Source organism: Chinchilla lanigera, unplaced genomic scaffold, assembly GCF_000276665.1.
Source record: "Chinchilla lanigera isolate Chin_1 unplaced genomic scaffold, ChiLan1.0 scaffold00075, whole genome shotgun sequence".
Classification (NCBI taxonomy): domain Eukaryota; kingdom Metazoa; phylum Chordata; class Mammalia; order Rodentia; family Chinchillidae; genus Chinchilla; species Chinchilla lanigera.
Window position 1 is genome coordinate 1,240,613 of NW_004955476.1, and position 25,978 is coordinate 1,266,590.

The 25,978-nt window shown below is 35.2% G+C and overlaps 1 protein-coding gene across 1 annotated transcript in view; it reads left to right on the forward strand.

Moving 5' to 3' along the window:
• Positions 1–25,978, forward strand: part of Prmt3 (protein arginine methyltransferase 3) — a gene marked incomplete in the record, with an annotated part of 109,004 nt that overhangs the window by 18,034 nt on the left and 64,992 nt on the right. The window contains 1 exon segment of the mRNA XM_005401723.2: positions 14,810–14,909. Coding sequence (XP_005401780.2) covers positions 14,810–14,909 — 100 coding nt within the window.

Consider the following 25,978-nt stretch of genomic DNA (forward strand, 5'->3'; position numbering starts at 1 on the left):
GTTATTATTAAAAAGTACCAACTCATTGTTCATAGATAAATTGTGTTAATTTGTCAGATACTGGTTTGTGGTTGTAATTTTATGTTAAATTATTGATACAGTCTAGTATTGTAGTTGCCATTATATATGCAATTCTCTGATTTAGTAAAGTTTTTTTTTCTACTTTTTGTGATGTATAGCTAAGTATGTCATCACTGTGGTGGTTCTGAGGAAACTCAATTGCTTGTGCCATTACTATTGACATACAAGAGCCTGTATGTCAAAGAGATTATTTTTAAGAATAAACAAAAATATCATTGATAGTAAAATTACAGAAAGATATTTCTTTTGGAAATTCTAATCTTACGGAAGGCCATGTCCATTTATGTTTTTAGCTTGTTATTTTTATTTCTATAAAATGGGACTGTATTTGCTCTTATTTTGAAGAAGAAATAGAAAAAGGTTACAGTAACATTCTCTTATTTTGTCCATTTTATTTGATAGAAGCCTTAATTCCCATTGATTTCTCTAGAAACATGTTTGTACAATGGTTACGTTCACATTCATTCTATATAAAGTTTAGTGCTAGAGGTTATTGTAGTATCCAGTTTTTAAGGAAAGCATTTAAAGTGTTTTTTATGTATATATTTAATTTTCAGTGACTTGGTGAGGAGAATGTTTGTTGACAGAAATTGTTGGCACAGAGAAATTAATTCCCAGTCCCTTTTCTCTGTGTTCATCTATAGACTTGATCATAATCAGTTACTTCTGATACAGCTTTGTAGTTCAAGCACAGGACAGTTGCATTGGTGTGCTTGTGGTATGTTGTAAATGAGCTCTTTGCAGAAATAGTTACTTCAAAAATTTATTTTATAATGCTTTTTCAAACTAATCTGTCCAACCAACCTGTATGTCTTAAAATGTAGTACCTTATGGTTTAATATCTGTACAAAAAAACCCTTGAACATATTTAAGACGTCATTTAAAGATAGTTACAATGTTTCTATTAAGATTAATGAGTAAGTTTTTTCTTTCCACATAATTGTAAGTCATTTTATTAGTTAGAAGACCTAAGATATATTTATGACTGATACAGAACTGAGGGAGTTTGGGATTAATATTTCTTGTAGTTTTTCAACTTTACCAGTATAATTTTATTCATTTATTTATTTATTGGTACTGGGAATTGAGCTCAGGATCTTGTTTGCCCGGTAGGCTCTGTGCCACTGACCTGTCTCCCTGGCACCTACCAGTATATTTTTAATCAAAGGATAAATAGCAGCTTGCATTTATTAGTATTAATTCTGGTAAAATAGCATCTTGGGGGCTAGGAATGTAGCTCGGTAGAATGCATGCTTACCCCCACTGTACACACAGTCTTCTTTTCTGTACCGAATGAGCAAAGGAAGAAATGTGAAAGACACTGTGATCCTTTTTCAGCAAGTGGCAACTACAAAATGATGGCGATTGTGTTTTAAATATGAGGACGATAAACTGCTCCTCCTCATCTTTAGCTCTTTCCCTTTTCAAGCTAGACTGCAGAGTGTGGCTCTTTAGCAATAGTAGATTTGTCTTTCTAATTATCAAGAAAGCCCATGTGCGTGTTCCTCACTCCTCTTTGTAACAGGGCAGAAACTGAGCAAGCAGATGTACATAAAAGGCCAAGAAAGTAAATTTACTATCTCACAGCTTTTAGTACTGATGATCAGGGCTGTGCCTCTAGCTGCTTGTGAGATACTCTGTAATTCAATTCATAACTTTTTTTTTAGATGGAGACTATCAAAGGTTATGCATATATCAAAATACTGTGCAGTGATATTTGTGTAAATCTTTGTCTTATCTGATGTTATGCATCCATGTTTAAGGTGTATAATAGGCGTTATTTTTCTGTCATTGCCAGAATCAGAGAAATACTAGGTATGTGTCGCTAAATTATTTTTTCACAAAACTGTTAGACAGCTGTATGGTCTCATCCCCCTTATGCGTAGTTATTCCTGAGAATCTCTACTTTTGAAATTTTCACCATATGTGAAGGTGGAGAGAATGATGAATGGGTCTCTGTGTACCTATAACACAGCTGCAAGTGATTAACATTCTGCCATTCTGTTTTATCTGTTTCCTTCTGCTACACACCTCAGGTACTATTTAGTTTTTGTTAGTGTGTTTTAGGTGCACCTTATACATTACATCAGTAAAAGTGTCGATACATTCTAATCTTAGTACATGACAGCATTTGTTGAAAATTGACTTTGCACTCAATCTTTAGGTGCTGTGACTTAATAATTAAAATTCTGCCACTAATTTAGTACTTTCTATTGACATTTGAAGTAAGTGTAATTATACTATATTATGGTCCTTACTGTAAACTGAAAAAACTGAGGCACAGAGATTAACTCACTTAAACATTAGTAGGAGAGCCAGGATTAGATCTCAGGCAGCCAACCTCCTAGTCCTTGTAGCCAACTTGCTCTGCCATCTTTCCACTTAGACTTACAAGATAAGCACTGGTTCATTCAGTAGTTTGCTTTACATAGGGCCTACAGTGAGTTTGAAAAGCAGGGCTTTTTGTTTGGACAAGCCTCCATTGTTTCTTCAGAAATCTTCTGCTTTGCTTTTTTTGTATTGTGTAAAGATAGCTATTTTCATAGTATTCATAAGCACCTTTTCTTTGTTTTCCATTTGAAATATTCAGGTGTACATGCTGGGGTGAAACGACTTCAGTCTGTGAATATATTTTAGAAGAATATGCAGGAAGGTGTTTATTGTTAAAAGTCTCAGTATTCTACCCATTGAGGAGGCAGGGTGGCATAATTATCTCACCAAGAGTATACTAGGGTTTACTTTTTCCATATCTTAGCCACCATTTATTATCAAAGATGGAGAATTTTTGTGAATACACAGTTTATTCTTTTAAATATGTCAATTTATAATCCTTGAATTGTTCAAAATAATTACAAAATTGTTGTTAATTTTTTATTTAAAAGTGATATAGAGCCAGGCATGGTGGTGCATGCCTGTAATCCCAGCACTTGGGAGGCTGAGGCAGGAGGATCGTTGCAAGTTCAAGACCAGCATGGGCTACAAAGTGAGCTCAAGACCAGCCTGAACTGCATAGTGAGACCCTGTCTCAAAAAGACAAAAAAGTAAACAAAAAATAAAAATAAAAATGATCTAATATTTCTAAGAAATGAATGGGATAAGTTGGTAGTTTTAAACTGACATTAGGATTTAAGAAGATTAGGTTGGCTATTCTGATGTGAGGATGTGAATGAAATAGAATAGAGAGCCAGGATTTCTAAGATGTTAGTGAGGGCAAATAGAACCTAAAAATGATATATAGGACAAGATGAAAAATGGTACTTTATTCTTGCTGTTATATTAGGAACTCTTCAGTAAAAGATCATTTCAAAGAACGTAAACTTACCTAGTATAGCAACGCTATTCAGTTGCCAGGCCATTGTATTTACCCTCAGGAAGCAGAGACAGCTTCTGGTAATAGTTTCTTCATTACTTTGGCTGCCTTTGGTTTGTTCTTGACTCAGCCATCGAATAGCTCATTATTCAGATTTAGGTGTTACCGTAGAAGAGTTCTCATGAGAAGGTTGATCCATCACTCTGCCATAATGCAGTACTTTCAATCTCAGCATGACATGAAAGATGTAATCTTTTATATTGCCCGTGTCTAGAATACTGTGAGAAAAGAATGATTAAGAAAACTCTTTTAAGAGTGCTGAGGTATTGCTCAGAGGTAGAGGACTTGCCAAATATGCGTGAGGCACTGGATTTGATTCCTAGCATCTCAAGGAAAAAAGAGAGAAAACTTTCATCCTTAATTTTTCATCTCTAATACCTAGCAGAGTGTGTAATTCATGGTAGATAGCTAGTGAAGGGTTATAAGTAAAACTGAACTATCTTCCGATAGTAATTTTGAGATAGAGGTGATATATCAAATTTGGAGAGGATCACAAAATACACCAGCAGATTTTCTTGAAATAATTGTTCAGCTACTTTATCAGGAAACTAAATTCATTTTCTCCCCCCACCAGATTCCAAAAATCCCTTAATTTCTTCTTCATTCATTAGCCCTGTTTGGGGGCCCATGACTGCTAACTAGTGTGGTGGATCCTTTAAACAACAAATTCCCACAACTCTATGAAAACCTGTGTTCATGGCTGAGGTTTATTATAGCAAAGTGTGCAGTGCAGAATCCACAGGAACAAGATGTCCATAGGAGGCAGAGAGTTCACACACAGACTTCAGGTTATCCCCTCTTTACATCCCAACTTCAGGTCTCAGACACATGAAATCTGTTTGCCCAGGGGGTTGGCTTGAGTTTTTAAGAGTTCCTAGTACTGAAAGAGTTGGTTTGTAGGCGTTTACCTGCGAGGTGACCAGCCAGGGTACACATCCAAGCTGGTACCAGGTGTGTTCCATGAGATTTATGTTTAATTTAAACATGCTACCAGCCTGGTTTATCTTGACTTACTCTTCCAACAAATAAAATAGCATTATCTAGTAACTGTGAAATTCCATTCTCAGGGTTTAATCATGAATCATTGTCAGGGCTGCAGCAAGAACTGAATAGAACAGACATGCTGTATAAACTGCTCACAGAACTGAACCAAAAACCTGGGATTTATACTTGACATTTTTTTCTTCCTTACCCAGCATTCCTGTTAGAGACAGAGTCCTGTGGATTAATCATCCTTAATGTTCCTCAGATCTGTCCCCTTGCTGTCCTTGATGCTTCTTGTTTACTTGTGTCAGTGGAGAGGACTAGACTTCCTTCAGTAAAGGAAGTGGCATGAGATTTCGAAGGAAAGGGAGACCTGGTCAGGGTGTAACAGTTCCACTAATTTCTTAGTCCCTTTGTCATTCCCAGTTCCTGTACCTTGGGACTCCAGAGCGGTGTTGTGAAGAATGGGTCCCACTTCTTGTAGTCTCCTCCAGTGTATGCTTTCAACATGGATCCTTCTTTTCAGGTCTGCCAGTATGATTTCATTCTCTTTTTTTTCCCTTCGGGTAAATTGCCAGAATTTTTCTTTCTTCAACATCCACTTCCAAAATCTTAGTGCAATTACTAATTTATTACATTTTATATTTTACTGTCATCTTAATGTACTTGGGCAACAGAAGAGAAATAAATATGTGGACCTTGATGACATACGGAACTTAAAACAAAGTAGTGTTACACCTTGTATATTTTTTAATCTGTTAGGGTACTCCTTTCTTCCCCTTCATGTGATTTTTTTAAAAAGCATGCAGGTATTGTTCTTGAAGAACTTTAAGATCATTTTGTCACGATATGATTAGTTGTTCATTGTATGAATTCCTAGCATACTTTACACTGTTTGTGTGCTCCCCTGTGTTCCTTTCCAACACTGACCATGTGTTTTACCCAAATCACTTTGAACAAAAGTGAATTATGAATTTGATTTTGTTTCTTACTCTGATTTCTGAGATGGCTCCTTATTGTCTTTTGAGTAAAATCTAGACTCATTAGTGTCACTTCAAAAACCTCCCAACTTCATTTTGGCACACTGAATATTGTATCTTTAGTCATACTACATTATTCATAGTTCTTTAAATTTGCCATTTCTCTCTTATAGACAGATACACACACGCATATGCACACATATGCCTCCCCTGCTTCTAGGTCCTTATAGGTCTTTTGTGATGCTGTCAACTTCTAGCTGAAGTGTGGTTTCACTTTTTTAAGGGTTTGCCCTATGAGCTCCTGTAGTAGTCTGCGCTGTTTACTGTTCTTTCTCCCCTAAGAAATATTCTTAAGTGCATGGATTATTCTCTTTGTATGTTTAGTGATGTTAGTCATGATGACATCTCTTTGTCATAAGTAAAAGTTAAATTGCTGCTTTTAAGATTAGAAATAGCATAGGAAAGTGGTGTTTGTTTTAGCAAAATTTGTACACAGAAAAAATTGATAATGGACTGTTTTTAAAAATTATTTTAGTTAAGAGAATTAAAGTACCCTTGTTATTGCAGTGTCGTGTTTCTACAGAGCCATGCTATGCTAGTTTTCAGCTGGTGTTTCCAAAGATAGGAGTCATTGAAAATGCTTTTATGCTAAAACAAAATTCAGTTAGTAGCCACCTGAGAAAACTAAGTAAAACCTATAGCGTTTTTATGGATGGAAAATCAGTGATAAAGATTGACAGTCTAATGAAAGGGGTGATCTGTGTGGACAGTATCTGTATTGAGCGATTTTTATCCAAATTACTGGGAATTAAGGAGCTTTGTCTTTTTTCCTGTGTATTTGCTGCAGTCATACTCTTTCCTGTTATATTCATATTTGAACAAGTAATTACTGATGCAAATAGGATTAGGACTTGTAGCAGACAATAAACAGCCTGAACAGATGGCCTTTTACAGAACACTGATCTTGTTTCAGCATAACCATTCCAAATATATTTCTAGGCAATGGGAACATTTTCCTCTTTTAAGAAGCATTCCTTTTCTTTCTCTTTCAAGGGTGTAATTGTTAAAACTTCAATAAGGATTTCAGTAAATAGCAAACAACTGTGACAAGTACATGAAAAGGAATTTTATTATATACCCCTTAGAAAAACTCCAATGAAAGTTTTTTCTTTTTTTGTATGAAATAGAACGTAGAAAAAAACAAATACAGGCATACAAGTGAACATATAGATAAGAATGCATAAGTAACAAATGAAATGAAACATTTATGTCTTAGGTACTTTCTTTTTGGGATACACTACCCAACACCCTCAACTCTAAGGAGGAAATATTTTGACTCACAGTTGAGAGAAGTGGAGTGGAGTGAATGTTTGACTCACAGTTGGTCAATCACTAGCTCCAGGTCAGGTTAGCATGGCAAAGAAAAAAGAGCTCATAGCATGATAGGCAGGAGACAGAAAGAGATCAAGGGAGGAGAGGGGAAGGAGACCCTTCCAGGCCATGTCCCAGTGACTCCCACTCCTCCGGTTAGGCTTCACCTCCGGAGTCACATTTAGCTATAAGCTCATCAGTGGACTAATCCACTGATAAGTATCTCGTCCCCATGATTCAGTCACCTCCCCAAAACCCCATCTGTGCACATACAAGGCTTTGGGGAGACATCCAGATGTAAACTGTAACGGTGTAGGGCAAGAGAGAACATTCACTCCACTTCCAAATCCTGCCCACATCCACTGCTCTCTCTCAATCACATGGACTGCTGAGAACAGATCTGTTATGAGCATTTTGCACGTACACCCTGGTGCACACATCTGTAAGGTATGTACTTACAAGTAGAATTGCAGTCTTTGAGGTGTACATATCTTCAAATTTCCTAGACCTTACCAGGCTGTTCTTACCAGGCTATTTTCCAAAGTTCATTTACCACTTTATACTTAGGCTAGTAATATATTTAAAGTTCCAGATGTACTGTCTATTTTTAAAAGTTGGTTGTATAGCAATAGCATGTTTTAATTTTAATTTTTGTTTCTGTGATTGCTGATGAGACTGTATACCTGTTCATGTGATTGCTGGCTGTTTGGATTTCCTTTTTTGTCAAATATTTGCTTATTTTTCTGCTTAGGTTTCTTTTGAGTTGTGTCTTTTTTCTTATTTGTAGAATAAATATGTATGTATGTATAAAATATATGAACAGTTTGGGCTCTTCATAGATTTTATGTGATGCAAGAGGCTTGTCTTGTTCTTGCTTTTCGCCATCTTCATAATTTCTTATGAACTAAAATTCTCAGCTCATTTAGTAACACACTTATTTATGGTTGCCATTATTTGTCAGTTGAATAAATTGTGTTTGCCTATTTTTGAAGTCATTGATGATATATTCTCTTACTGTTGTGCCTTTTACATTTAGAACTGTAATCTATTGGGCATTAGGTTTTATTTATGATACGAAGTAGTAGTCCAGTTTGTTCTCATTGGTTTATTCATTAATTCATCCCCCAGCCCACTTTCTGTTTAGAGGATCAACTAGTCCTATGCAGTTTATTACAAAGCCCATTCTTTCCTTGATACTTGTAGGTCATCATTGTCAAAAATAAATTATCAGTGTACGGGACCAATAACTTTGATACCAACACCCTACTGAGAGAGTAGAATAGAAAAATCACAAATCACTCATTCATGAACATATGTATAAGAATCCTAATCAAAATACAGTTAGAAAACTGGGCTGGGGGTATAACTCAGTGGTCGACTGTTTAGCAAACAGGAGGCCATGAGTCACATCCCCAGCACTCAAAAAAGCAAGCAAGCTAGCTAGCTAATTGGGTAATATACTGGTGTAGTTTCTCACAGGATGCAAAGTTAGTTAAATATAAGAAAATTAGCCAAAAAAAAAATACTGAGAATCACTTTAGTATTTGCAGAAAAAATGATAAAATTCCCTACCCATTCTCTATATGTGTGTATTTAAAACTCTTAAGGCTGGGGATATAGCTCAGCAGCATAGTGCCTGCCTGGCAAGCACGAGGTCATAAGTTCGATTCTTGGTCCAAAAAAAACTGCTAAGCTAGCTAGTCTTGGTGGCACACACGTGTAATTCTAGCATTCTAGGACCCTGAGGCAGGAGGATTGGAAGTCCAAGCCCAGCCTAGGCAATTTAGTGAGACCTTGTCTTAAAATAAAAAAATAAAAATAGGGCTGGGAATACAGTTCAGTGCAAAGGCCCTGGGTTCAATCTCTAGTATGAAATTAAGCAAACAAAAAAAACTAGAGAGAAAGGTTCTAATATGATATGGAATATCAACAAAAATAGAACCTACAGTTAACATCTTGATGATGTGTTAAAAACTTCCTGATGATGGGTTAAAAACATCCTCTGTGAGTTTGGGAACAAGACAGGGATACCAGGTGTCATCTCTTGCATTCAGCACTGTAATACAGAGATCCTAGCCAGTACAGTAAGATGATAAACAAGAAAGTATAAGAATTGGAAATGAGAAACAAAAGAATATGATCCTAAGTACATAAATAATACATAAACATTTATTTTTATGTAAGCAAAGAAATGATGCAGGAAGTACAAGAAGACAACCATGAAAAGTTTAGAAATTGGAAGTTAAAAGTCTATCAAAGTTTATTGTTAATATTTGTAATCTCCCAGACTCTGAAGGATATTAAGTCACTTTAAATGGAAAAAATTCACCTGGGAGATTAATGTTCCCCACAAAATAATTCCCCACAATCACTTCTTTTAATTTCTTTCTACCCAGTGTACCTTCTGACCTTGGTAAATATCTTCTTGCCATATAATTTCAGAAGTTAATCACTTTTATTATTTTCTGCAATCATTTAGCCAAACAATAAGCCTGAGTGATGCCTAATGGCCTCTACAGTGCTGGTGCATAGTAGAAGCTGGGTCTAATTCTTTCTTTTCACATGGTTTTTCTCAAACCATCTAAATAGCCCCTCTATATCAGCTGCTTACACTTTTGTCTTCCTGTGTCATTGTGTTCTGCCCCCCATCCTTTGTTTTTTCTGAATAGTAGCCTGTAAAATTACAGTTTGCAGATGAGTGGGGCTTGGGAGAAGCTCACCTGGAGTTGGGAAAGCCTGTTCTCCTACCTCCTCGACCTGTTGAGGAGGCTAGAGGGTCACTAGAGAATTGCCTGATTCTTGGTATGGAGGGCAAATCTGGGCATCAAGTCGTTGCTAAAGCCAGAGCTCCCTCTGAATGTGCCTGAGAATGTGTGTATCCTTGTGAGGATGAACAATTGGGCATTTCAAAGAAAAATAGATAAATAAATTGTGTGGCAAAATTGAAAGTCTGACACCTGGGAGATAATATGTTTACACATGCAAGTCTGATTCATTTCACTAATGAGTATGGTCTCAAGTTGCATCCATTTACCTATAAAAGTCTCAAGTTTATCCTTCTTTATGGCTGAGTAGTACTCCATTATAAAAAAATACCACATCTTTTTTTATCTGTTCCTCAGTTGATGGGCATTTGGGTTGTTTCCAAGATTTAGCTCTTACAAATTGTGCTGATATAAACATGGGTGCACATATATCTCTGTGTTGTGATGTTTTTAATTCTTCTCGGAAGATACCCAGCAGAGGAAGAGTTGGGTTGAGTGGGACCTCTAATCCTAGCTTTTTGAGAAATCTCCACATTGACTTCCACAGTGGTTACACCAGGCTGCACTCCCACCAAAAATGAAGAAGGGTTCTTTTCTCCCCACAGGACATCCAGCATTTGTTATTGGTTGATTTCTTGATAATAGTCATTCTTTCCTGGGTGAGATGGAATTTCAGTGTTTTAATTTGCATCTCTGAAGTGATGCATTATGTTTAGCATGTTTTCATATATTTATTTGCCACTTGTATTTGTTCATCTGAGAAATGTGTATTCATCTCAGATGCCCATTTTTGAATTGGGTCTTTGAATTTGGGGAATCTGATTTTTTTCAGCTTTTTTATATGTTCTAGATAGAAGTCCTTTGTCTGAGGGACAATTGGCTAAAGTTTTTTCCCACTCTGTGGGTTGTCTTCTTACTCTGTTGGTGATTTCTTTTGAGGTGCAAAAGCTATTTAATAAGGTGAGGTCCCACTTGTTGATTCTTTGAAGTATTTCCTGTGTATTATGGGTTTTGTTCATGAACTTTCTGCCTACCTCTGTGTCTTCAAAATATCTACTTTCTCTTCCAGTAGATTTAGTGTTTCTGTTTTAATATTTAGATCTTTTGATCCATTTTGACTTTAGTTTAGTGCATGGTGATAGACATAGGTCTAGTTTTAGTCTTTGGCATGTGGCAAGCCAGTTTTCCCAGCACCATTTGTTAAAGATTCTGTCTTTTTTCCAGTGAAAATGTTTGGCCCCTTTGTCAAACATAAGGTGGCTGAGGGTGTTTGGGGTTGTGTCTGCATCTTCTAATCTGTTCCACTGATCTTCAGGTCTGATTTTTTTTTTTTTTTGCCAGTACCATGCTGATTTTATCACAGTTGCTTTGTAGTATAATTTGAAGTCACAGATTGTGATGCCTCCTGCCTTGCATTTGTTACACAGAATTGCTTTTGCTATTCTAGGTCTCTTCTGGTTCCAAATGAATTTTAGGAATGTTTTCTCTAGTTCTGTTAGGTATATTAATGGTATTTTGATTGGGATTGCATTGAATCTGTATAACAGTTTTGGGAGTATGGCCATATGTTGGTTCTTCCTAACTATGAGGAAGGGATATCTTTCCATTTTCTGATAGCCTCTTTGATCTCCTTTTTCAGACTACTGTAATTTTCCATGTATAAATATTTTACACTTCTTTTGTTAGATTGATTCCTAAGCATTTCATTTTTGGGGATGCTATTGTGAAGGGTATGGTTTCCCTAATTTCTCTCTCAGTGAGTTTGTTGTTTGTGTACTGGAATGCTGTTGATTTTTGAATGTTGACTTTATATCCAGCTATGCTACTGAATTGGTTATGAAGTCTAAAAGTCTTTTGGTGGAGCTTTTGGGGTCTTCTTTGTAGAGTATCATGTCATCTGTGAATAATAATTTCATTCCTTCCTTTCCTATCCTTACTCCTTTAATTTCTCTCTCTTTTCTAATTACTCTGGCTAATGTTTCCAGAACTGTATTGAATAGGAGAAGCTGAAAGAGTAAACAAGGTCTGAAATGTACTGTAGATATTGTGAAATGGGAAGAAATGGTTAGAAAGGAAAAAGGAATTAAGATGACGGAAAGGGGAAAGGAAGGAAGGGGAAAAATGCAGGTCAGTTATACTATTAGTGTCTCTTTGTTCATGGAAGAGAAAGGTTTGTGCTAATATTGATTGGAGAATTTTTGTGCCCATATCTTTAGTAATTGCTTAAAGATAATAATATGTAGTGTACTAATTGTTACTCTCCTAGCATCTTTTTATGAAAGTTGGCTTTGCCTTTTTTCCATAAACAAAAATAAAAGTAAATAGATAACCATATAAAACAGTAGAAAACCCTTAGTTTATGTAACAAAGTGGGTCAAAAGACCTATTACATCCCATGTTACATGTATATGGAAATATAATATTATGTTAATAATTTAATTAAGAATGGCAATTGAGAAAAACATTTCTTGTTTTAAAATGATGCTTTTGGAGTGATTTTACATTGCTGTGTTCTGTTACAAAATGTACTTTCTCCTTAAAATCTTTCAAAAACAGTGATCCCTCACCTGTTGTGGGAGTTATGGTCCAGAGACCTCCGCAATAGGTAAAAATCCACAAACTAGAGGCATTATATTTGTTACTTATATATATTTTAAGGCTTTATAAACCATATAAACCCACACTCCTATAAACCTTTCTCACTCTCTTATTAACCTTTCCCACACACTTATAAACAGTTCATATGCTCTTAAATGCTTTCTACACTCTTAAACCTGTGTAATTTTAACAACATGTAAAATTCTGTATGGGTACTCACTCAGTGAAGTATACTACAACTTGAATGAGGAGAGATGCTGAACATATGGGCACAGTGTAGGAGAGCAAACAGACCGATGCCATGGTCACTGAGCCAATTAGTGCCCAGGACACAGGACACAGTGCTGTGGTTGGTCACCTTTCATTCCATCAGCCAATAGTGTGCCATGTACAATCTCACGTTGACAAACTTAGGCAAGTGGTAGTAGGGTACTGCATTTCCATTGTGTACAGTACAGTATTCATCTGATGAAATGCATACTGTATTTTATTTTGATTAAATGTTTTAATGTTTGAATTAGTATTTTTATATTTTTTGTTTTAAAATTTTTATGCAAAAATAAAAATCATAAATATTATATAAAAACCCATATATCACAAAATTCCATGATACAGAATTTTATATATATATATATATATATATATATATATATGTTTTAAAAACCCACAATACATTGAAACTGTAATAAGTGAAGTGTGATATAGCAAGGGATGACTGGTACAGAATAAATGGCAAACTAGGAAAAAAAGAATTGAAGGTCTAGAAGGAAACTCATGTATATATGATAGCCTTTGACAAAGATGCCAAAGTAATTCCATTCACTAGTGATAGCTTTTCTGAGTCTTTTCAAAGCTGTATTGATAGGTACTGACATGGGGGAAAACAGAGATGTGTTAATGTGACCAGTTACCACACAAAAACATGGCTTGGTCATAGAAAAGTGCAGTTTATAACTACAACGAGATCTTGAACCATCAGTTAAAATTTTTAAAACATAATATTCTTGACAAAGATATGAAAGAAGAATACAGATTGCAGCAGAGATTGTAAATTTTTATACATATGTGTTTTGTAAGACAAGTCGGCAGTTTCTTAAAATGTAAATATATGCCACCATTTGACAGAGCAATTCCATTTGTACTGAAATATAGTATTATTCAGTATAGTTGAAAGCTGGAAACAATGCAGAATTCTACCCCTGGGTGAGTGGGTAAACAAAATGAGAGGCTTACCCATGCAGTAGAATATTCCTCAGTGATACCAAGGAGCACAGAAGTACTCTAACCCACAAAAACAGGCACGAATCTAGAAGTACCTTGCTTAGTGAATGAAACCAAGCACAAAATGGCACCTACAGTATCATTCTACTCCCACAAATCCTATAACATACAAATTTATTAGGACTGAAAGAAAATCAGTGGTTGTAGATGGAGGCATTCTCTAAGAAAGGGCACCTGAGTCTTTTAGCGGAACTGAAAGTTTTCTGTGTTGAGGATGATGGTGGTCACCCAAGTATTAACGTTTTTCAGAATTCAGCAAAATACATTCTTAAAATGAATGGATTTAATTGTATGTAAATAATACCTTGTTGAAGTATAAAGCGAGAATCCCTCCTTTGATGCCAAAAAATCTTATATTTAAAATGTATATTTTCTGAGGATTGAGAACTTATTTATTTGATTAAATATACATTTAATCTGCAGCCTGCTTTTAACTTTCTGAAGTTATTTTTGTAACTCTTTGTTTCAAATTATAGAAGAAGGAAAGGTTGAAAAATACATGCTAATCTTACACTGAAGTATATGAAAATATCTAATGAATACCATTGGGCAAAGTTAAATTGTGGTTGGAGTAGGATTTCGAGTTTTATGCAACATACAGTATTTTTGCTATTCATGATACCGTTACCATTATGTAGTGCTTGCAGCATACACATAGTTTCTACAAATACTTGATCCGCTAATAGCCTGTGAAGTAACTGGCACAAGTGTTACTCTCTTACATATGAACACACCGCCCTGGTGAGATGATTAAGCTCAGTGAGACCCAGAAAGCTGAGAACTACTAGAGGGTCTGGGCTTGAAATTAAGGGCTTCTTTCACTGCTGTGCCTTCCTTTTGTTTTATTATTAGTTGAGCTTTAGTAATAATTTTATTAAGCCCCATACAGCCATACTACCCTCACCTGAACCAGAAGTCTATTTAAAAAATGTTTAACAAGATACTTTACATTGCCTTTTTGTAGTGTCTTGGAAAAAATTTTAAATTTTATTAGTTTGATTTTGCCATATTTGCACATGCTTATAACATATTTTGATTCCCTTTAAAATGCATTTTCATTGTTGGTGTTGTCTTCATCCCCCTCACACACACCTTTTTTCTTCTCTAAAAACACAGTTTATTGGCATGTATTATTTGTAAAATTGATTTCTTTTCAAAAGAGAGGTTTCATTATCAGTTTTGTCTGTTGCCATATTAACCAGAAACATCTTTGGCATTCATGGGAGAACCAAAGGACAATTACAATACACACAGGATAAGCTTTGAACACCTTTTTGTTCCACAAAACAGTGTAAACGGTTGGCAAAAAAAGTGTGTAATTTAACTAACTTTCACAATCTGTTTAATATACTAATGCAGTTCATTATGGTAATTTTCAGACTAAATAAACTTGAAGATACAATTGTACTAATTAAAGGAAAGATTGAAGAAGTTCCTCTTCCTGTAGAAAAAGTGGATATTATTATATCTGAATGGATGGTAAGTATTCACAGAGAAAACTTCTTTCATTGATAAAAGAAAAGCAGTGAATAAGATAGCATTTTTTGCATTTAATTGTAATTTTTTTATTTTAAAAATGAAAGGAGGAAAACATTAACAGACAACTGTTTACAAAATAGCAAAAGAACAGTACAGACAATACAGAATTACAAACAAAGTGGTAGGAAATTTTCTGCCATTTAATAATTACAATTACTGTTGGTCAGGACACTGAGGGGCAAACCTAACAGCAATTGTAATTATTAAATGGCAGAATAGTGGCAGTATTTGAAAAATAGCAACAATTGTATTACAGTGTATTCTAAAGTGGTACTGTATATTGGTTGATCATCATGTTTTTACAAAAGAATGAATATTTTCCCTTTAAAATCATAATAATTATTTTTCTACTTTCCAAATATGTAGAGACCGAAATGTAAGCTTGAAAACCTCCAAGGATTTCTAGGGACATGTAGAAGTACTTCATGAAAATTAGCATGTTTCCCCCTTTACTATCATGCTGAATATGCTGCCTTTGTGATCTTTTAGGCTATATAATCAGTGTCCTTTTCCACATAAAATAGAATTTATTGCTGTTGTCAAAATAATACAATTAAAGTATGTTACATAGCTTTATAGATAGCTGTTGAAATGAGTGAAGAGGGAATATTTATTTTAAAACGTATATAAATGCAGACTAATAGTATTTATTGATTTAACTTATTGATATGCCAATTTGATGAATATTAAAATAGATAGTCCCAGTGGACAAAGATTCCTTAACCATTTGGAAAGTTTGTTTTTTTAAGCTATATTTGGAAAATATATTTTTGTGAAAGGAATTATCAAAAAAATTAAAACAATGAGTTTTGTTTATAGTTGTATAAGTATTTTGGATAAACACAGGCACAATCCTAGCCAAATAGCAGAAATTTTAGGGAATTCTTAAAATATTCTTACTTAATATAATAATGTGTTTTCACTGAGACTCAAACATACTGACTGTTGTTGGCAGTTATTCTGTGGTATATAAAACAGTGCTTGATTTCTTTTCTACGTATACATAAGTATTTAGAGAGTTCGGCGTAATAATTCCATACATACACACAATGTGTAATGGTCACATCAGGATCATTAGAGTTCCCATTTCTTCCAACACTCATAATTTCTTTTTACTAGGAATCTTTGAATCTGGGAATCTTTCCTTATAAAATTTATAATAAATTGTTGTGTGCTCTAATCACCCTGTTAAAATATAGACTATTACTGCTGCTGTACTTAACCCTGTGTATTTTGGTATGCTTTACCCCATCTCCCTTTATCATACCCTCCTTGCAATTCTAGTTACTAGTGATCGTTCTTCTATTATCTTCTTATATGATTCAACAGTTTTTAGCTTCCGCAAGGAGTGAAAAGACATGGTGTTTGTCTTTCTGTATGTGGCTTATTGAACTTAATATAATGTCCTCCAGCTCCACTTGTGTTGTTGCAATTAACAAGCTTTCACTATTTTTAACAGCTATATAATAATCTGTTGTGAAAAAAGAAAAAAATCTGTTGTGTATTTATATTACAGTATCTTTATCCATCCACCCTTTGGTGACACCCCTCAGTTTATTCCAGATGTTGGCTATTGTTGGCTACAGTAAACGCAGAGTGCAGGTTATCTCTTTGGTACACTGATGCACTGGTATACTGATTTCCTTTCCTTTGGAAAATATGGTGGTTAGGATGGTTAGGATGGCTGGATCATAATGTATTTTTAGTTTTTTAAAGAACTTCCATTCTGTTTTCCGTAATGGCTGTGTTCATTTATATTTCTTAGCTTTTAAGAACCAGTGGTTTTGCTTTTTGAAGGCGGGGTTAAAGCTAGGATTAACTTTTAATAATTCTTAATCACCGTATTTTTATTCTTACACACCAAAGAATACATATCAATACTTTAATTTCTCTTTTGAATGAGAAGTATGAATTTAGTTTTCAGTAATTAAAAATACAACATTCAAAGGTTATGCCAAAAAAATGCTTTAGAGAAAGCACTGTCGAAGCATTTCCTTGGGAATACTTTTAAATAATTTATACTACACGTTGGCTGGTAGCAGCTTCATTTCTCTAGGGACTATTTTATTTTTCTGTGAAAAATTTACTTTTACATTATTCCAAATTAGACTCTATAGGTATGTAAAGACAGACTTGACCAGATGTCCTTTACCTCAGTTGCACATTCTTACATATTGACTAGTTGAGTGGTTCTTACGTTGCCTAGCAACATTGTATTTCTGGAGATTGATTTTATAGGAGTTTTTATTTTAAAATCTGAAAGATGATCTGGAAGTATTAATACATAGGTGAAATCTTAGTAGAACTGAGTGGCTTAAAAACAAACAAAAGAAGCTAATCAGATACATTTATAATATTGCCTTTGTGATGTGAAATTCCTTGAAAGACATGCCAGTCTTGGGTGGTTTGATCTTGGATCCATTTGTAGCTTTCTCCTGCTTTCTTCAGTACTGAAAAGGCAGATTATGCAGGCTGCCTCAGAGGCTCCAGTGACAGCTGACACCCAGTGGATTTTGGGGAACACAGTAGGAAAACACTGATGAGAGGTCTAAGAAAGTGAGAACCAGAACTTCTCTTCTCAGGTTGCTGCTGTTGCTGCTGTTGGTGTTTATTTTGTGGCTTCATTGCTCTTTGCAAAAGGCTGTCATGGTTCCATCATCTGTGGTATGGTGCTGACCCTGGACTCCTGAAGTGGGCCTCTTCCTTCTTTGTCTCTTTAGCCTCAGGATACTATTTATTTCTGGGTGTTACTAAAATGTGGTTGTCTCACCCTCTTGATGACTTCCTATGTCTTTTTTCCTCAGAGCCTATAGTTTCTGTTCTCCTAGTTATACTATGAATACAAAGGCACCTTTTGCTTTGGATAGCCAGTCAGGTACAATCTCTGCCTTTATCAGAAAAGCATTGTAACCCAGGGTGCTGAGTAATTGGAACCTGAGATGAAAGAAGCCAATTACTGAAGCAGAGGTGTTTATGGAAGCTTTTCACTCAGGGAAACAAATCATTATGTTCAAGGGGGGATACCTAAAAGACTTGCTTCTTCCTTGAAGTTACATAACTTCAGCATTTCTGTCATCTTACTCCTTGCCTTTCCTTTTACCCATGAGTGGAATAGAAGTGTAGATTTTGTACTAAATGCTTGAGGTTGAGCAGGAGATACTAACAGTAATTATTCTATGGCAGTTAACTCTGGATGGCCCATTTCTCTAATAAAATTTGCACTTAACGCTTTAGAAAGAAGGCTTGGGCTCAAATATTGTAAGTCATCGGAGTGGCTTAGAAAAATCAACCAATAACAAATGCTGGAGCAGCTGTGGGGGAAAAAGAACCCTTTTCCACTATGGGTGGGAGGGTAGACTGGTGAAACCACTGGAAATCAGGTGGAGATTCATCAAAAGACTAGTATTAGAGGTCCCACAACCTAGCTATTACCCTTCTGAGTATTTTTCCAGGAGAATTGAAAACATCATACCACAACGATATATGTGCACCCATGTTTATAGCAACACAATTTGTCATAGCTAAATCTTGGAAACAACCCAAATGCCTGTCAACTGAGGAATGAATAAAAAAGATGTGGTATTTTTATACAATGGAGTATTGTTACTCAGCTATGGAAGAAGGTAAACTCAAGGCTTTGACAGGTGAATGGATGCAACTAGAGACCATACTCATAAATGAAATAAATCAGATTCATATGTATAAACATTGTATTGTCTCCCTAGTATAAGAAACTGAAAGAGTAAATAAGATCTAAAAGATACAGTAAATACTGTGAAAGGGAAAGTTCTCGAAAGGAAAGAACAACTGTGATGGGGGAAAAGGAGAAGGGAGGGTGTGTGTATATATATATATACACACACATATACACACATACACACACACATACATACACAAGATGGCTAAGGTAATTGTACTAGTGCTTATATTGTTTGATCAATTTTGCATGCCTATATATCTGGTAATGTGAGCAACTACTTTGAAGAGAACAATATGCAATATAATAACCATTGTTAATTTCCTGTCATCTTGTTTTGAAATTCTGTATCATTTTTATTGGGTTTTTAAATTCATTTTAAAAGAAAATAAATTACCACTTATGGTATCTTATAGTATCTATAAGCCCCTTTTTAACTTTGGTACTTCCAATAGGATTTCTGAGCTGAGACGCTGGAAAGTACTAATTACATAATTAACTGTGGGGCAAAGCTGCTTTCTGAGATTTACCCAGAATTGCTCAGGTACTTCCTTGGTTGAAACAGTGGCAAGTTAGTAAATAACTATTTAAAATCTCCAGCCACATTTTCATGAACTAGCACTTTTAAGTTAAATTATAGTATGAAGGGTCTTACATCTTTGCCAGGTATTTTTTTCAAAGTATACTTTAGAATGAACCATTTTCAAGCTATAGAATTGTTTTTTTCCTTTTAAAAGTGTTTTCAACAAGGAAGGACAAAAAAAAATGTGTCCTCCACAATTGGACACAGATGTTTAATGGATTTGTAACCCACTATAGTAGTGTAAACATCCTATATTGCAGATATCCATCTGTTTTTTCCTACTATGGTCCACTGACTATTCAATGACTTAATCTAGATATATACTTTTTTGGTCTGCAGCTGTTCATGAATTTTGCCTTTATTTTGGAAGATTTTCCTAGATAAGAAAGTAGTAAGAATTAAATGCTTTAGCATGCTATTCAGTAAATTGCTACTTGCTGTCTTTTAGATTAACAAATTTGCAGATTTAGGCTTGCCTTTAATTTTATGTTTTCATTTTTATTTAAAATAAAAATTTTCTTGTTACTGTATATATGTAAAATATATAACCTATCTTGATATACATATGATTACTGTAGTCAAATTAATGTGTATATCATAATTACTTTTTTTCGTGTGTATGTTGAAAGCACCAAAATTCCTATAATCCCAGCACTTGGGTAGCTAAGGCAGGAGGATGGTCATAAGTTTGAGGCTAGTGTGAGCTACATAGTATGTTCAAGGCCAGCCTGAACTATATATCAAGATCATGTCTTAACCCTACCAAAAAATAAAAGCACCTAAAATCTACCTAATAACAAATTTCAAGTATATAGTACAATGTTAATATTGTGCTATTTTCATTTGTAGTGAATGGAGTTTTTGTATTACAGAATTATTAGTTAATTATAAACAGTTTAATTCCTGGAAGGTGTTCATGCCTATGCTGAATAAGTGTTTTCATTTATTCTACCAAGAAAAGTTCTTGATTTGTTTAAACTTCGTATTTTATTGGTACATTTAAACGTACATAATGATAACATTCATCATAGGGAGTTTGTTCCTGTACATGATGTCGTCTTTTTTTCCCATTCCTCTCCACTCCTTTCAACCCCTGTTCTCCTCTTCATTTACAAAAGCTTGTTTCTACTTTTTCCTTCTATTCTTTTTTTTCTTGTCCTTTCTTTGCTTTCTCCCTCCCCCCTCCTTTATCCTGCTTCTCATTTGAAATTTTCTTCCTATTTCCTAATATCCATTATATACTTTGGTCTTTATTTGCACTTTCAGTTTCTCACACCAGAGAAACAATGTGATATTTTACCATGTGTGTCTGATTTACTTAAGAGTATGGTCTCAAAAATGCATCCATTTAGCTAGAAATATCTCAAGCTTATCCTTCTATATTGCAGAGTAGTGCTCCATTGTATAAAAAACCTATAGCTATCCATTCATTAGTTGATGGGCATTGGGGCTGTTTCCAAGATTTGGCTATTACAGATATTGTCACTATAAACATGTGCCTCTATTACTGTGGTATGATGCTTTTAATTCCTTTGGGAAGATACCAAGACGGGAATAGCTGGGTTGGAACCTCTAGTTTTAGTTTTTTGAGAAGTATCCACACTGATTTCCATAGTGGTTGCACCAGTCTACACTCTTTAACAGTGGAAATGGGTTCCTTTTCCCACACAACCCCAGCAGCATTTGTTACTGGTTGATCTCTTGATAATAGCTATTGTTTCTGGAGATGAAGTGTCAGTGTTGTTTTAATTTGTATCAAATGACTAGTGATGTTGAACTTTTTATTTTCATATGTTTATTTTCATATTTCTACTGCTTCACTTGAGAAGCGTCTATTCATTTCAGATGCCCATTTTTAGATTGGGTCTTAAATTTGGGGGTCTGATTTTTTTCTCTTTTTAGTTCTTTTTATATTCTCGATATTAGCCCTTTGTCTGAGGTGTATCTGGCAAAAACTTTGCCACACTGTGTCTCTTCACTCTGTTGGTGATTTCTTTTGCTGTGCAAAAGCTTTTTAATAAAATGAGATACAGTTGGTGATTCTTTGTTATGTTTCCTATGCAATCAGGGTTTGTTCAGAAAGTCTTGCCTACACTAATGTCTTCAAGAGTTCTACCTATTCCATCTTCCAGCAGATTTAATGTTTCTGTCTTAATATTTAGATCTTTGGTCCATTTTTATTTTAGTTTAGTGCATGATGAAAGATAGAGGTCTAGTTTTAATCTTCAGCATGTAAAAAGCCAGTTTTTCCAGCACCATTTATTTCTTCCAGTGAAGGTGTTTGCCTCCTTTGGCAAAGATAAAGTGGTTAAGTGTGTTTGGAGTTGTTTTTGGATCTTCTAGTCTGTTCCATTGACCCTTGGGTCTGTTTTTTGTTTTTTTTTTTTTTTTTCTTTGCTAGTACCATTCTGTTTTAATCACAGTAGCTTTGTAGTATAATTTCAACTTAAGAATTGTGATACCCTTGCCTTGCCTTTGTTACCTATTAATTGCTTTTGCTATTCTAGATCTCTTCTGATTGCAAATGAATTTTAGGATTGTTTTGTCTAATTCTGTGAGGTATACTATTAGAATTTGATTAGAATTGCATTTAATCTGTGAAACAATTTTGGGAGTATAACCATTTTCACTATATTGGTACTTCTTATCCGAGAACAAGGGATATCTTTTCATTTTTTTTTGGTTTTTCTCCGGTACCAGGAACCGAACTCACGACCTTGCGCTTGCCAGGCAGGCGCTTTTGCCGCTGAGCTAAATCCCCAGCCCCTTCTTTTCATTTTTTGACATCCTTTTCAAAGTCCTTTTTCAGAGTACTGTAGCTTTCAAAGTAAAGGTATTGTACTTTTTTCGATAGAGTGATCTTATGTATTTCATTTTTCATATGCCATACTGAAAGGTGTTGCTTCCCTAATTTCTCTTGGTGAGTTGTTATTCATGTACAGTAAGGCTGTTGATTTTTGAGTGTTGACTTTGTATCCACCAGTGGTATGGAATTTGGTTACTAAATGTAGACATCTTTTGGTGGAGTTTTTGAGTCTTCTGTGTAGAATATCATGTCACGTGCAAATAATGATAATTTAACTTCTTTTCCTACCCTTATTCCTTTTATTTCTTTCTCTTTTCTAATTGCTCTGGCTAATGTTTCCAGAATGTATTGAATAGGAGTGTGACAATGGACATCTTTGTCTTGTTTCTGATTTTGACCATTTGGTGTCGTGTTGGCTGTTGGTTTGTCATAGATGGCTTTTATCAGATTGAGAGAAAGACCTTCTGTTCTAATTTTCTGTAGGGTTTTTAGCATGACTAGGTGTTGGACTTTGTCAGATACATCTTCTACATCTCTTAAGATGATCAGATGGTTTTTCTGCTTGGCTCTGTTAATATGGTGTATTACATTTATTGATTTGTGTATGTTGAGCCATCCCTGCATCCCTGGGATGACTCCTACTTAGTTGTGGTGTAGAATCTTCTTGATGATTTACTGCATTCTCTTTGCTAAGATCTTACTGAGGTTTTTTTATCTGTGTTCATTAGGGAGATTGGCCTCTAGTTCTCTTTTTTGGTTGGATCCTTCTCCAGTTTTGGTATGAGGGTAATACTTGCTTCCAGGAATGAATTTGAGAGTATTGTTTCCCTTTCAATTTCGTTTAAGAGTTTGACAAGTAGGGGCATTAAGTCTTCTCTAAATTTCCTATAGAATTCAGTAGTGAATCTGTCAGGGCCTGAGCTTTTCATTGTTGGTTTGCAGTTACATCTTCTGTTTCATTGATTGATATTGATTTATTTAGAATTTTTATGTCTTGATTCAGTTTTGGTAATTCATGTGTATCTAGGAACCTGTCCATTTTTTCTGTGTTTTTGATTTACTGGAATATGGGTTCTCAAAGTAGGTATTAATGATCTTCTGGATTTCTGCAGGATCTGTTGTAATTTCACCCTTTTTGTTCCTAAGTACATGGATTTGAGTCTTTTCTTCCCTTTTTACAATAAGGTTGGTTAAGGTTTTATCAGTTTTACTTAATTTTTCAATTAACCAACTCTCCAATTCATTGGTTCTTCATCTCCATTTGGCTCTGATCTTTATTATTTCCCCCCTTGTATGAGCTTTGGGCTTGACTTACTCTCCTTTTTCTAGAAGCTTGAGGTTCACTATTAGGTTATTTGAACTGTCTCTTTTTTTGATAGGGGAATTAATTGCTATAAATTTCTCTTGTAGAACTGCTTTCATCCCATAAGTTCCAGTATGTTGTACTGACATTATTATTTCCTTGTAGAAACTAATTCCTTCTTTAATTTCATCTGTGACCTGTTGGTTGTTCAGGAGAGTGCTATTTAATTCCCATGTCTTTATTAAATTCTTGCGGTTCCTATTGCCATTGATTTCCAGTTTCATTGCACAATGGTCTGATAATATGCATAGGATAATTTCAGTTCCTTTACATTTACTTAAACATGTTCTTTGAGCTAGTATATGGTCTGTTGGAGAACGTCCCATGTGCAGCTGAGAAGAATGATGTTGTGGGGTGAAATACTCTGTAGACATCTACTAAGTCTGTTTGTCCAAAAGTTTGGTTCATTTCTGATATTTCATTAATTTTTACCTAATAGATTTGTGTATTGGTGACAGTGGGGTATTGAGATCCTTTATTATACTTGCACTAGTATTTATGGGATACTTCATGTCCATTAATTTTTTTATGTAGATGAGTACACTGATATTTGATGCATATGTATTTATGATTGTTATCTCTTTCTCTTGGATTGCTCTCTTTACAAGATTATAGTGATCTTTGTCTCTCTTAATCAATCTTCCATTTAAATCCACTTTGCAAATAGATTAGCTACACTTGCTTTTTTCTAGGTTTCTGTCACATGGAGTATTGTCCTCCATCACTCTTGCAAATTTCTTTTTGAATTAAATGTGTTTCTTATATGCAGCATATTGCTGGATCTTGTTTCTTGATGCATTCTGCCAGTCTGTTTCTTTTGATTGGTGAATTGAGACATTAGCATTAATGGTTATAACTGGTATGTATTGACTTACCCTTGCCATCTTATTTTCTGCTGTTGGTTCCCTTTTTTCTACATCTGTTTAATTACTTGCCTTGCCTGGTGGATTCTTCTGTTGGGGTTCATCAAGTTGTAGGCCTTCGGGCTGGGGATATAGCTTAGTGGCACAAGTGTCTGCCTGGCAAGTCCGAGGTCCTGAGTTTGATTCCTGGTGCCCCCCCCAAAAAAAAAAAAAATTGTAGGCCTTATTATCTCTGTCTAGAATGTCCTTCAGAACATTTTGGAGAACTGATTTGGTGGTAAAGAATTTCCTCAGCTGTTCTTTGTCATGGAAACATTTTATTTCTCAGTCACCCCCTCTCCTGGGGGATGTCTGAATCTGAATAACTCACAAGTCACTGTAGTCCACTGTGTCTACTGGTCCATAACACTGGTGCATTTCTGTGTGGAGGCCTGTTTGGTGATCAGGAATCACCATGTCTGCAGGTTCGAGCTGTTTCTCCCACACAGTGAGTCCCGGCTCAGGGAGAAAGCCCTGCTGCCACCTCTTTTCTTCATTGAAATCTCTTTACTCTCTCCATGGGCTTCAAGTCTGGCTTCAGGTTCTTCCTGGGTTCCGGGGATCCTCTTCCCTCCTTTTTCTCTTCCTTTTCTTGCTATATTCCAGTGTCTGCACTCCAAATCTTGGAGAGGCTCTTCAGAAATTGTAGTATAGGGTGAGAATGCCCATTTTAGAGCTGATGAAATCATGTCAAGAAATGGAGAGCTGTTTCTAGGTTTGAGGTTTGGAGACATTATAAAGATGTCAGTTTTCTTTGTACTCATCTATAGGTTTAATTTCTTTCTAATAAAATTCCCAACAGATTTGCAAAAAGTTGACAAGTCAACTGTGGGGAAATGGGAAAAACCACAGAGCAGTCCATATATTCTTTAAGAAAATAAAGAAGGAGGACTTGGTCTGCTATACATTAAACTATGAAATCTAGTACACTAATTAAGACAGTACTGTGCAAAGATGGATGAACAGACGCATGGAACTCTCCGAGGTCACTTTGTGGAAAGGTGGCACTGCAGAGTAATAGGAAAGAGCGTGCAGAACAATTGACTGTTCCTGTTAGGGAAAAAAGAAGAAGAAAAAGATGGCTCCTGACTCGTAGCAAAGCAAAAAATCACTTCCAGGTAGATTTGAGTCTTAAATGTGAAAAAAGCTTTAGAAGAAAATATATACAGATACATCCATTAATTTGATTAGAGAACAATGACTTAATCTCAAAAACACTATGGTTAAATGGAAATATAAATTAAACTATGTTAAAATTGAGAGATTCTGTTTATAAAAAGAAACATTTAAGGGTCAAATAGGGAGGTAGGAGGTTCCTAGGTTCTAGTCCTGCTTGGACACCTTAGTGAGACCCTGACTGAAAAGGGAAGGGATGTGCTAGGATGTAGCTCAGTGGTAGAACACCCTGTGGATTCCAGACCCAGGACTGCAAAATCAAAAAGAAAAAAACCTCAAATCCTAAATTACAATCTTTCTGAACATTACTTTATGCATAAATATAATGAGTGCCTAGATATGTTTTTATCAAAATTCTTTATATTTATTTATTAAGATATTAATGCTAATTTTACTTGAATTTTACAGAGAAAATGTTTGAAATGATATTTAAGCATCCGTTGTTATATCCCAAGCACTGTTCTCTGTGCTCCTATGTTCTA